The 14,453-nt window shown below is 41.1% G+C and overlaps 1 protein-coding gene across 3 annotated transcripts in view; it reads right to left on the reverse strand.

Annotated features, from left to right (window-relative positions):
• Positions 1-65: 65 nt before the first annotated feature.
• gins4 (GINS complex subunit 4 (Sld5 homolog)) overlaps positions 66-14,453 on the reverse strand; it is a 43,588-nt gene continuing 29,200 nt past the window's right edge. For all 3 annotated transcript variants that reach the window (XM_048243074.1, XM_048243073.1, XM_048243075.1), the window contains 4 exons: positions 1,342-1,439; positions 1,149-1,237; positions 443-533; positions 66-277 (listed from right to left, as the gene is read on the reverse strand). In XM_048243074.1, coding sequence (XP_048099031.1) covers positions 181-277; positions 443-533; positions 1,149-1,237; positions 1,342-1,439 — 375 coding nt within the window. In that variant the 3' untranslated portion in view covers positions 66-180. The remainder of the gene's footprint in view (positions 278-442; positions 534-1,148; positions 1,238-1,341; positions 1,440-14,453) is intronic.

Below are 14,453 nucleotides of genomic sequence, written 5' to 3' on the forward strand. Positions count from 1 at the left end.
ATAGTGTTGAAATACCTTAAATTTTGTTTAATTTTGTGGCTGAAATAAATTGGTTATTGGTTAAGTTAGGCTCTGACATAATTTTTTATTTATTTTGTGACCAACTCATTTACTTCCAGTGCAAAATATAAACGTCATCATGAGTCCCAGCAACACATAGTATAGTAACACAAGTATCCATCACATAAGTTTTACTGCTCCATTGGCCACTAGGGGCGCTATGGTGCGATAACGCATCAGATGTTGAGATCCTCTCTCCAGGTCCACAACATATTCTCTGCAAGAGATTACAAACGGGTTTGTGAGTTCACATTAACAAATTCACTCAAAGAAATCAGTTAATGATGTGACGAACAGTAAGGGCCGTCATGAAAAGGTCCATACATCCCTATGTTTGAGATGGCAAATAGAGAATTCAATCATCTTTACACCAGTTGCCTACCTTTGCTCATCAGTTTCAGGCTCCACTAGAATATTCTCCTGTCTCTCTTTCACATTAAGAAATACAAAAGTGTCCAGACAGGGCCTAGGCACTGTGAAGAAATCAGAAATCAGATCTTAACAGTGCTGTAACAGTGCACATAACGTTGCTCAACCTAGACCTGACCAACTGCAGCAACCCTAGATCAAAGCACTGCCCCCACAGGGAGGCTCTAACCTATTTGCTTAGTTAAATCCAGGTGGTGACCTTTTTTTTGGCCAGGCAGTGTATATTATCCTGTTTAGGGGCAACCGTTGCCTACTGGTTAGCACTTCGGACCTGTAACCGGTAGGTTGCCGGTTCGAACCCCGACCAGTAGGCACGGCTGAAGTGCCCTTGAGCAAGGCACCTAACCCCTCACTGCTCCCCGAGCACCGCTGTTGATGCAGGCAGCTCACTGCGCCGGGATTAGTGTGTGCTTCACCTCACTGTGTGTTCACTGTGTGCTGAGTGTTTCTCACTAATTCACGGATTGGGATAAATGCAGAGACCAAATTTCCCTCACGGGATCAAAAGAGTATATATACTTATATATACTTATTCTAATATTTTGAGATACTAATTTTGGGTTTTTCGTGAGCTGTAAGTCGTAATAAAGATAAAAAAAAAATGACTTGAAATATGTCACTTAAATGAACTTTCCCCCAATTTTTTTCTCCATACTCACCAGCTTTAAGCATGTCCATATGCTGCAGGTTGGGAGGCATGTGTTTCAGAGCCACTTTATTCATATAATTCTCTGTGTTAACCAGATACCTGTTCAAAGACAAAATAATAATAATAATAATAATCATCATAATCATCATAATCACCATCTTCATACAACATATTTACCAGACAATTGATATTTTACAACTCACTCTCTGGCAAATATGGATTCTTCAGCTGTCAAGTATGATGGGTCGCCTTCTTCACGGCTTTTCTCTTTCTCAAGAATGTGAGGGAAGAACTTCTCTATCTGCAAGCATAAGGCAAAAAAATGCTATTTATCATTTCTTAATTTAATTGATCTTATCCATGGAAACTACACTAATAATATTATATTTGACCGATACAAGTTAAACGGTCTTTGTAATGTATCTGTATGTATATAATTTAATGGAACCTTCTACAATTCTCGATAACAAGGTTACTGATACAGTATCTGAGTCTGTGGAAAATACAACAGTAACTCTCCATTAACTGGTGCAGTTAGTAGTAGAAATAACTTTTACAGCCATTGAGGTAGTTGATAATGTTTTATATAATGTCTAAAATGTAATGTGGCTTTGTATTACTGTATAACTTTAAACTTCACGTATTAACACCATATGAGGTAATCATAAATCATAAAGTAAAATGACTTTCTTTGTATTCCTGTATTTGAGTCAAGGCTGCATCATGAATGCAACAAAATGGAAATTTGGGTGTTCTCTAGTCAGCCAGTCCAGTTGACCTCTCACAGTCCTCCAAGGTGCTATCTGGTTTACTGCCACATCTACAGTGGGCATGGCTTTCAAATGACCACTTCAGTCGCGCATTACGAGGCGTGAAGCTGCGTGAAGCTTTAGTACCACTTTCAGCCACTGTGCGTCGCTCTGCCTGCCGCCCCTACTGAAAAAGCAGGAGACTTGCCGAGAGTAATCCCAGCTTACGAATTCAATAACAAAATAAATCATGCATAATTAAACATTACCTCGATTTAGGCTACTTGGGTATGTCTTAAGGCTTGACTACACGGTGGTAACGAAAATCAAAATCGAAATTTGCTGTCTACATTATTGTCAGTGTTGGGGGTAACGCAGCTACACAAATCAAAACAGTGGTGTGATAATTGAGCCAGTAGAGAAATAACTGTTCAGAATTAATCTGTAGCCTTGGGTAGGCTTCTGCAGAAAACAATGTTGTTGCCGATTTAATACTATCTGGCGACGATTTTAACAGGCTACGCAATAGAGGCTTAGACAACTATGACCCACGTTTTGGTTTCGTAAATTAATTTGCCCTACTTCTTGATTGCAATGTAGTCAATTGACTGCTTGACATTAATGAAGTCATTTTTATTTTTCTGTACAATAAACAAATATATCTGCTTTATGCCGCAGAATTACATTCATATTTGGCTGACTTCTGCAGACGCGCAAAAAAACACTGCCAGGCCATCCTTAAAAATATTTTCGTTTGCCGTAACCCGACCGACCCTGTCAATTTAGAACCGAACCAAATATTTATTTTTTTCCCCTTTTAGTCCGACCGACTTGCCGGTTGTAAACTTGCATTAAGACCGACCGATTTTTTTTTAACTCTAAACAACCAATACAAATAAAATACTATTTATTTTAGTAGGCCTAAGTATTGTGAATATAAATTGCCTACATACAAACGTAGGCTCTCTTAAATAAAACCCTGTGGCGTCATCTCTACACCATTGGTTTACGCATGTCACACTATGGCCTATACGCTTCGTTTCATTCACACAAACATCTCGACTCAACGCTTATTACTTAGCACGAAGCTCTCGAGTGCGAGGACAATATGAGTCTGTTGCATAGATGTCCGAGTCATGCATAATGTTTGAAAACCACTGGCTCGTAATCACAATAATTTAACACACGACAGTTGGATACTTCACCATGTTCCCATACCTACATTTTGGTGAGTAACATAGAGATTGTTAAAACAATGAAGTATGGCTCTCCGTTTGGGACATTGAAAACTTATATTTTTAATAGGGTAGACTACCGTCGGCAATGCTGACTTGCAAAGGCCTCGGGATAACACGTTATCTCCACTATCATCAGTCAATGCCTCCTTGATCAAAGTGGGGAATGAAAGAAAAAGTTTGAGAACCACTGGCTTAACAAGTTACCTGCAGTCCAGAACACACAGAATATTGCAACAGAAAGTTGCCTTTATAATCAACTACTATTTGTTCCAACAGCATTCAAACAAAGCCTTTATAAAATTGAAAAAATATATATAATCCATAAGAAGTAAAATAAAATACTGTTACTGTAGTAACTGTACCCCAAGCTTCAGCTCCCCACGTCTGTGACAGGCAGACGTGACACCGCCAAATTTCACTTTACCATGCACCTTCGACAATGAATAGCTCATTACACTTATGTTACTGTTGAACGTAGGCCTAAGTGGTATCATTACAAACATTATTCGGTGTCCTAAACACTGGCATTTTATGGCATTGTGTCATGTAAGGTCGTTGCAAAATCTAGAGAAATGTGTGAGGTGGTCAGCGGGGGACAATTGAGACACACATTGAATTGTGTTATTACTTGCATTCCACACTATCCACAGCTGTGGTATCGGGGGCAGGAGGATTACTGTTTTATATACTATATAAAATTCTTCAACAGAAGGCCTGCCTCGAATGCAGGCTTGCCCAAAATAAAGGCCTGTGGTTTGCGCAGCCTATGTATAAGTATAAGTATAAGTATAAGTATATATACTTTTTTGATCCCATGAGGGAAATTTGGTCTCTGCTTTTAACCCAATCGGTGAATTAGTGAAACACAAACAGCACACAGTGAACACACAGTGAGGTGAAGCACACACTAATCCCGGCGCAGTGAGCTGCCTGCTACAATGGTGGCGCTCGGGGAGCAGTGAGGGGTTAGGTGCCTTGCTCAAGGGCACTTCAGCCGCAGCCCACTGGTCGGGGCTCGAACCGGCAACCCTCCGGTTACAAGTCCAGAGTGCTAACCAGCCTACAGTAAGTATGTTAAATAACAGACCCGCCACAACGTGAGATATGATGATTTTTTACGAGCAAGATGTTTTTGGTGCTCTGCATGTTCTTAAATAACAATGATCATCAGTAGCCTAATATTCGACCATTATTTTGTGTAAGTAGGCTATGCATTGGGTTAGACACCAGGGGCCATATTCACAAAGCCTTTTATCTTACCACTAGGAGTAGGCTACTCCTAAATAGCAATAAAAGATTTTAGCTATATGAGTTTCTCTTATTAAGTTATTCACAAAGCCTTTCAGACCTAGGCTACTCTTAGTAAGGAAAAATGACAACTCCTGAACAGATTCTGGAGCTGAGCGCTCTGGAATCTTTGACTAACAGTCTAAGAGTGAGTGAGTCTTCGTTGCTATGGATGACGTTATTACTCATGCACGAGCTTGACTGAAGTGACCACCTTGATTGGCTGATGATTGTAACGCTGAATGATTCCAAACACCTCCCTTTTAACGATGAGTGGCAGGTGACAGGTCTGAGAATGCGCGCTACACAAGGACAGAAGATGATGAATAACTGAATAAAAAGGCCTAGCCTAAATGAATCAAGAGTAAGGCAAAACAAATAGCCTAGTAGCCTAATGAAACATAATGGATTGATGTAGTATCTTTGTAACATTATTAAATTAATCTGTTACTATGCCTACGTTTGCAAAAGAGAACATTTTAATTTGATTCACAATAATGTTACATTTAATTTACATGTTGACAATGAGCCTAGTTTTGGTTGTTGTTGGTGGCGTTATTGCATGTTAGTTATGCCTACAATGCAAAATTGCTTCCTCACGATTGGAAGCTCCTGTAGCCGCATAGGATTTCAAAACAGGCTTAAATGCCACAAAACCGGGTTTGTGAATAGGTCTGTGAGTTAGGAGTCCTCTTGACTTCTTTTAAGCTGTCACAGCTGGTGGGAAGGTGTGATTTGTTGGGGGCAGGGCCGGATTAACTGGGCACAAATGTCTGATGGCCCCCCCTGCCCCCCAGTCAACGTGAATCGGGTGGTCAGTTAATAGGCTATGCCGAAATAGTTTTCAACATTTTGAATATTAGTGTCGGGTGAATTAGGAAATGTTCTCAAAGTAGCCTTATGGCTGAAAGCTGCTTGGGATCCCCCCTGTCAAGCAATATAACCATACAAACGCGTGCACTGATTGTTTCAAAAGGAGTAAATTCGGCTTTGTCAGAACTGAGCTGTGGACGACACGGCACGGCATGTCCAATTGAAAATAAATTAACGCAACGCAACACAGACCCTGCTTCTCTCGCGTCAGTCACTGACATGAACGAAACACAGAACCCGCTTCTCTCACGGCAGTCACTGACAGTAGCCTAGAATAAATGCATGGGGAAAAAAACTTCCCCATGACAAAGACATTGTAAAACACTGAAAGTTAATATTTTGTCACTATAACATACATCTGTCCTTTAGCCTAGTGCGTAATTCTGCTTCATAAAGTTGAACAAATACATTTGCTTATTTCACAGAAAAATATTAATAGCCAGTTAGGCTCTACAGTGCAGAGTTGGTAAGTTATGGTAGGCTAACTTGGAGTGAACATACAAACAGGGGAAATTCTTTCTCTAGTAGCTGAGTAGCCTCAGGTGTGCACGTAGACATAAGGTCGAACATGAAAGCGCCAATGAATCGCGCTCTCACGACAATCACGCCGTTAATCTTAAATAAGTTAACATCACTCTAAGTTCGCCTTCAAGCAAGGAAAACGATGATTTGAGGACATCTGTTTCGTTGGAAGGGCAAGGGGTAGCAACAAGGCAACACTGAGACAGGCCCGATGGCAGGGCTGTTATGTGAGTATTAAAATATGGGATATTCTACGGGAAAACATTAAAACGGCAAGACAGCGGGGGGAAGTTAAAATACGTGAGAAACACGGAAAAAGTTGGCATGCATTGTTTCGGTCCCCGTGCACAGGGATTATTATGACCGCCGCTAGCGAATGATATTGTGAGATCTCGGAGAAGCGTAGGCTGTGTTCTTTCCGTGCATCAATGTAGACAATTTCTTACTATCGTGAACTCTTGTCAGGGGAGGTCATTCATTTTGTGTCACCTAGGCTATGACTTGAACAGATAGCCTGCTACGCCACCCGATGTACTATTATTATGACCGCCACTAGTGAAGCGGTCCCCCATCTACTTCCTGAATTTTTGGTCAACGATACCCGGGACACCGAACCACCGGGGCACATGACATTTGGTGGGTATGTAGCCCCACTAAACTTTAACGGAAAAATAAAAGTGCTGGGCCCCCCGAACCGCAAAAAAAGCAGTTTTTCCTAAATAACTACCTGAACCGTGGCACTGAGGATGAAGAATCTTTTATGGTATGTTGGTCTCAAGGGCCCACATCAACCTGGCCCATAATCACTCTTTTGTGATTTGCACCCCCCGGTAAAAAATGAAAATGCAATATTATTCTGCTTTAATCGCCCCTATCTTCAGTTAAGATGTTCAGAACTGCAGCAAATTTTATGTGTATGATTGACCTGGCATTCTCTGGGGGTATGTCAAGTTTCGTAGAATTTCATCCATGGGGGGGGTCTAAAAAAATTAGGTTATGTGTACATTTAGTGACTGTACACTCATTGGCCTGTAGATGGCGGTGCACACATATACACATGCACACACACACAGGCACCCACATACTATCGGTATTAGAACGGCCGATACATAATTACAAATTCAGTAGGATTAAAAAAAAGCCAAAATAAATATTCATCATCATGGCTGCATTTCCAGTATTGGCGATAAGTAGTCGTTTGTCCACTAGATGGCGCATCGTTGCAGTGAGACGTAATTTTGTTGAAAGTTAAAAGTAGGTTGGAAAAAGGACTTCCTAAGGACTGTAGTTTACCGCAGAGAACGTTTAATAAGGATAGGACGATGTTCACATGAAATGTAATTCCCATTTCTTCTTGAAGCCGAAATAAATCTGAGGATGTTTATCGGACATGCTTGGTTTTTACTGCAGGTACGTTCATTTTATAATATCAATAAGGACCTAGGTAATTTTACCGTTAGCGCTGGTTGAGTGATGGAGCCCAATTTGATTTATTGCATTTGTAGAAAACTATAAATGCGGTTATACCAAGCAAATGTATAGCAGCACTGTAATTGTATCTTTCGACTGTCATTTGTTGCACGTGCTACAAAAATCATTCTGTGCAATGGAAGATTTACCAACGTTACACCGGTCTGTTACAGTTTTGCCTATACATGCGCGAGACTGAGACGCCTGTTTATTTTGTTTTAAGTGCGTGCAGGGTGTGAGAGGGGAATCGATGTGCTTTGATTCCAGCTTGGTAGTTGAAGTCTGTGAAATTAAAAAGCATGTGTGTGTGAAGTATCCAAACAATGACACCTTCATTTCATTATGGCTGCTTTAGCAACACACCTTAAGCTACTGTGTAGTGGGTCCCATTTAGAAGTGGCTACTTCATTCGCGCTTTCCTTGACTCATGGAGCTGCGTGAATTTTATTACAACTTTTCGCCACGATATGGCAGTTTAAGTCCACTTGATACTGTAAGGCCATTGAGCCATTGGTTTCCAAAGGAGATTTTATTTGTGTCGCCAGCATAGCCTATTGACAATTTATGTTGTAAATAGGCCTACCTTATAAGCCTACCTGTAGCTTAGGGAAGCCAACAGCTTTCTATTAGGATCTAGTTTGTTAGTTACAGTTTTGTCATAACTCCCTGATGCATTTTTGCATTTAGAATAGCCAGAGCGTGGATATCTCAATCGGAAAATTAAACAATATCGGGTGCCAATGGACTAGGCTGGGTGAACCCAGTCTGATCTGCCCGCTATTTATTTTTTGATTTCTTAAAAGATTGAGCTTGGTCTGGTGAAAGCCAGACTAGCCATGGACCTCAGTTACACAATTCAAGGGAACATGAATCAGCCTATATTTGCACGAACAATAACGGACAACAGCTCTTCAACTTTGGCCCATTAAAATGGGTATTTACAGTCTAGCGACGCATTTCATCAAGGCCCATTTGGACATGTCAGTAATTTGCACCACTGGTTAGATGTAAAACAGCATTTCAATAACAATAACGTTTCAGACTACTGTTACTTAATTTGTGTATTTGACAATAAAGTATAACATGAACTAAAGATGACTAAAATCTTATGTAGAAGAAGAAACATTCACAAAAAATCCATCCATCCAAAAATGACCTTTGTTTTTGATAGCTGTTGAAAACGGCATGGAACTGACAGAGATGTTTTTGTTTATAAATAAATCAATAAATAAATAAATAAAAAAATAAATAACATTATGCTGATACCTTTTGCTTTTCCCAAATACAATGTAGCCTACAGGTGTAAGTGACCTTTCATCAATCCATTTGCAATGGATGAACTGTGATGAACTGCCCTACTTGTGATTGTTTAGAGATTTTAAAGGTTTTATAACAATGCTACATCTTCTTTGGCTATTCTACAATCTATTCACCTTTTCAGCACCAGTAGGCTACTTTCTGTGCAGCCGCACACACACACTCAGGCATGCCAAACAAGCATACACAAAAGTTTCAAGAGTGGGGGATGGAGTAAAATATGGAGACAAATTGAAGTGTGATTTCTTTTCGCGGAACGGATGTACAGGACTGAGCGGCAGTCATATTTTGTACCGCTATGCGGTACATCTAGTTTGTCATATTATTAATCACATATGATTATTTGTGAAATTGTGCAAACAGGCGCAACACATTTGAAAAGGAAGGACTAGTAGCATGCAAGCTCACGGGAAAGATTGATTTAAGAACGTTATCACGGTGTGTGGCTGTGGCGCAAAGCAGCGCGGGCGGAAGACAACGACAACTGGCAGGGGAGGGTCATGTCTTTTTTAAAAATTCTGTTGGAGGGTCATTGAACAATTTCTAGCAGGCAAGGGAGGGTCATGTAACTTTTGACTGAAGCACTCAAAATTCCTCCGGTGGCCCCTTCAATAAATAACGAACAGTCCCTAGATTGCTGCTGGGCTATATGTCTTGGTTCATGTCTGTTAACAACTCATTGCCGTCAAACGCGTAGCCTCTCTCGCGGTTCCAGGCTCCATTTCTTTTTATGAGACACCCTGCTCACTTGAGCCATCTACCGTTGTTTGGTTTGTTGCAGCGTCTCACTGTGAAAATACAAATTAAAGCCGCGTGATCCCACGCGCGGACCGCGAGTGACGCTGTCGAAGCACTGCCCACTGTAATCTGACAATACTGTCCACTCCACCACCCACCAGCAATTTCATACAGACGGATGATAATGTATGTACAGTATGTATGTATTATGTATGGAGAGATGCACCGATATGGAATTTTAGGGCCGATAACGATAACCGATATTTATTGGTTTGTTGTGGCCGATACTGATACGATAACCGATAATATTACTCTTGAAAAAAAATTGTGAAAAGTGATTTGGGGAAAGCATTTAATAAGCATAATTTTATTGCAGTAATTTTACCTACCACCAAATGATGGACAGAACTCATAATAGTCCTCAATAGTACGGCAGTCAACAACATAACAGTAGCCTAGCCCTACAGTATGTGTGGCTCCTTTAAGTGAACCTGACGTCAGTGAATTGCGAGTGAGTGGCTAGAGAGTTTGAATCGTTTTCATTTAGGACTAAACGCTCATAAACGGCTCAGCTTGGAATAAGCTACATTATAGCGACCAAATCAGAGTTTGTGAGGGAAACTTCAACTGCTGACTCAACTCCTACTCAAGCGAGTAGGACGCATTTCACACTGCTCCTGCTTCACCTATCCTTTTAGCAATTTCCACTCTTTTTCATTCTTTTATTTCATTTACAAGCTAGTTTAGCAAAAACAGTGAAACCAGTACATTTAAATCTGAAACTTGTGGTTAGTTTTTTACTTTAAATGAGCCAGCCAAGTCAACGAGCAAAAACTGAACGGCAATTCACCTTGAAGTTGGATTAAAACAAAATGCGCTCCTCCGGCCAGAGACCCAGGAGATCATGCCGAAAATGTACTGAGCTAGAACAGAGGATTTCTACTTTGGAATCAAAGATGCATGCCCTTCCCAACGACAGATGAACTACGAGAGGCATCTCATGAAGTGAGTACAGCAACTACTGGAAATGCAGAGAATGTAACCCAGCAGTCTAGTATCACTGCTAATAGAGCAGATGAATGCATCGACCTCTCAAAGGGAAATGTGAGTACAGAGCCTTGGTAAGGCAAGGTGCCAGACCAAAAAACAAAAAACGTAATACAAGAACTGTATAAGTACCTCAGCACCAGTAAATTCAGATGTTAACTTCAGTCCTCGTATCAGAAATACAGACAGATCAGCAAACTACTATAGGGCTTGTGGTCCTAAGGGAAGCCCACAGCCCCTAACACTATGGAACAGATTTGAATGCCTCCGGGACGTGAGAGAGGAATTTCCCAGGGAACAGACCCAAAGCAGGCAGCGATCAAACCACAACAATAGAAAGATGGGCACAGATAAGCAGCAGCACTCGACACCTATTCATCCCACAACCCTCGTTCTAGGCGACTCTGCTGTGAGACATATAAATGGGGAAAGGATGATTGTATGTTGTTTCCCAAATGCTTCAGTGTCTGACACAAAAAACAAGCTTGCAGAACTGGTGTCAAAATATGCAACTATCAAAGCATCATTGTGCATGTTGGAGCAAATGACATCTACAGAGAACAGCTGTATGTCAAAGAAGATTTCAAGGAACTTTTCTCGGCCCTATATGAGCTTGGAATACAAATTTTCATCAGTGGCCCACTCCCAGCAGAGGGAAGCTTTGTATTTTCCAGACTATTCAGTTTAAACACCTGGCTCGCAAAAACATGCTTTTCAGTTGGGATGAATTTTATTGACAATTTTAACCTTTTTTGGAATCGCAGGGAATACTTCAGACCAAATAGCACAGAGCTGAGTTGGACTGGGGCCAAGATCTTAACCGAATACTATCACCTCTCTCCTGCACCCAACATTTTTTCTGCCAACCTTGAGCCGAGCCTCTGATAAGCGCTCAGTGGCCATACAGACGGAACAAGCGGATGACATCAACAACTCACCTAAACCAAAACACTCTGCACAGGCTGAAACAGAGATATGCCCAACCTCCCCTGCTGTGGGGCCCTCTGATAACCACCCGCTAGCCTGCACTGAAATGCAGACCTTGGAGAAACATAAACAACCAGCTCAACAATGCCAAGCCATGTCCACTGGACAAGATAAGATGGGTGCTGCTAAAATGACTCAAAGTCAATCACTGGCGTCAAACTCCCTGGAATCTCAGCAAACAAATGGATGTGATGAGCATGAGGAGATAGCACCTATCAAAGCTGCTGAGAGGATCAGAAAGGAAGGGTCATGTTGTAACACCAGTACCAATACCCCTCCCCACAAAGACACAACAACATGGAATACACTACTGGAATACATGCTGAAAGCGGAGCATCTGCAACAAACTTCCCAGAACCTCAGCAGGCAGATTGAGACTCTGGATCAATTTTCAACCCCAACCTCCTTGATTTCCCATCACCACCCACACCCAATCACGTCCCCACCCAATAAAACTCCCCAGGCCACACAAACCCCCCTAATCTCCCATCACCATCCCCACCCCTTCATCCCACCACCCACTCAAACTCCACAGGATCTCCTGAATACCCATCACCATCCCCACCCAAGCACATGATGTTCCCTGCAAGAATGGAGAGACTGCTACCAGTAGCCATGCAGAGTTTTACTAGCCCAAGATCATTAGCACCAAAGAAGCTGGTGGGGCACCTCCACCCCTCGTCCTCCCCCTCCCTGTTTAGAAGGATCTCTTAAGCAGCAGCAACCTCTTAGTTCATTTTCTCAGCCGGAATATAGCATGGAATGTGCAGTGGAAAATACAGATGGCAGCAGGAGGGGACAATTATATGATGACTGTATTGCATGATATTCTCAGGGTCCCTGCAATATAAATGGTACTGACAGTAGTTTTGAGAACATGCTGGGACCCAGTAAGCCCATGACATTCTCTATTCCTGTATTGACAAGAAATGGAACACAAATGCATCGAGCTTATAGGGTAAACCAGTCCAATCTCCTACCCGTACCACATCAACCTCAGATGTCCCCCATGGATCATATTTCCCCAACACTTACAGCAAAACTAGCACTCCTAAATATCAGATCTCTTTCAAACAAATCATTCTTAATTTATGATCTAATTTGCACACACAACCTTGATTTTTTACTTTTAACTGAGACATGGTTAGATCAAGCAAACAGTGCTGCTACTCTCATCGAATCAGCTCCCCCAAACTTCAGTTTCTTGAGTGCTACCAGAGCAAATAAAAGAAGTGGGGGATAGCCACAATTTTCAAGACGTCTTTTCAGTGCAATCAGTCGTCATTCGGTGACTTTACTTCATTTGAAGTTTTTCTTGAAGAGCTAGGTGAACTGCTATCAGTTGTTTGCATAGAGTTTGACTGTCTTATTATATCAGGGGATCTAAACTTGCATGTGGATAATCCTGAAAACAATTATGCCAAGGAATTCATTGCACTAATCGATACTTTCTCCCTAACACAGCACGTACAGGGGCCAACACACTCTCTCGGCCATACCCTCGACCTTGTTATCACAAAGGGTCTCGATGTCTCTACAGCTGTTAAAGACCTGGCCTTATCTGATCATTTATGCGTGTTCTTTGATGTGTCTATGTCCCCACACACTCAAAACACAGCTATGATGGTAAAAAGGAGAATCATAAATGATCAGACAAGTGCTCTCTTTGAGCAAGCACTTTCACTAAAGTCAAGTCAACTGTCAGACTCTGAAGACTTATTTGATCACTTTAATGCAAAAATGGCAAACATTATGGATGACATTGCTCCATTACAATTCAAGAAAGTTAAGGACAAACAAGAAAGCACCATGGAGGCAAAATCCAGCAGAGAGATGCTCCGCCATATAACTCTGAAATATGCAAAGCAAGACAGTCTTTCTTTTCTAACATTATCAATAGAAGTTCAAATAACACTCGTATTCTATTTTCAACTGTTGATAAGTTAACAAATCCCCCCTCACAATTAGCGCCTGAACTTCTCTCAACTAATAAATGCAATTAGTTTTCATCTTTTTTTAAAGGTAAAATTGACAAAATCAGACTCAACATATCTGCTCAATTACAAATTCAACAACCTGAACTCCCAGCAACAAACAGAGGGAAACTAAACTTGATGTCAGAGTTCAGCTTGATAGACTACGAAACACTTGAAAAAAAGGTACAGAATCTCAGCCCTTCCACATGTGTCTTAGACACTCTGCCTGCCAATTTCTTCAAAACTGTTTTTCACCTCATAGCGGCGGATGTCCTTCAAATTGTAAATGTATCACTGCTGTCTGGCACTTTTCCTAAGTCACTGAAAACAGCTGTTGTAAAGCCACTTCTCAAGAAGAATAACTTGGATGCCTCCATGCTAAACAATTACAGGCCCATATCCAATCTACTTTTTATTGGCAAAATTATTGAAAAAGTAGTCTTTAATCAATTAACCACCTTCCTAACATCAAATGGGTATTTTGATTACTTTCAGTCTGGTTTTCGGGCAAATCACAGCACTGAAACAGCTCTCATTAAAGAGACACAGATTCAGGTAAAACATCAGTCCTAGTGCTACTGGACCTTAGTGCAGCATTTACTACACAGACTAGAACACTGGGTTGGATTTACAGGCATAGTTATCAGCTGGCTAAAATCATATCTACAAGAAAGGACCTTCTTTGTTGCCATCGGAAACTGTACCTCAACACCAACGTCCTTGACCTGTGGTGTTCCCCAGGGGTCGATCTTGGGGCCACTATTATTCAACCTCTATATGCTCCCACTTGGACAAATCATCCAAAATAACTTGATTTCATATCATAGCTATGCAGATGACACACAAATTTACTTAGCTCCATCACCAAACAACTATGGTCCTCTTGAATCTATGTGTCAGTGTATAGAACAAATCAACACCTGGATGTCTCAAAATTTTCTTCAGCTGAACAAAGAAAAAACTGAAGTAATTATATTTGGTAAAAATGAGGAAGGACTTAGGGTTGCCACTCTCCTTGACACAAAAGGGTTGAAGGCAAAGGATACTGTTAAAAATCTTGGTGTATTATTGTATTAATTGACAGTGATCTAAATTTCAACAGCCACATGAA

This window comes from Alosa alosa, chromosome 5, assembly GCF_017589495.1.
Source record: "Alosa alosa isolate M-15738 ecotype Scorff River chromosome 5, AALO_Geno_1.1, whole genome shotgun sequence".
Classification (NCBI taxonomy): domain Eukaryota; kingdom Metazoa; phylum Chordata; class Actinopteri; order Clupeiformes; family Clupeidae; genus Alosa; species Alosa alosa.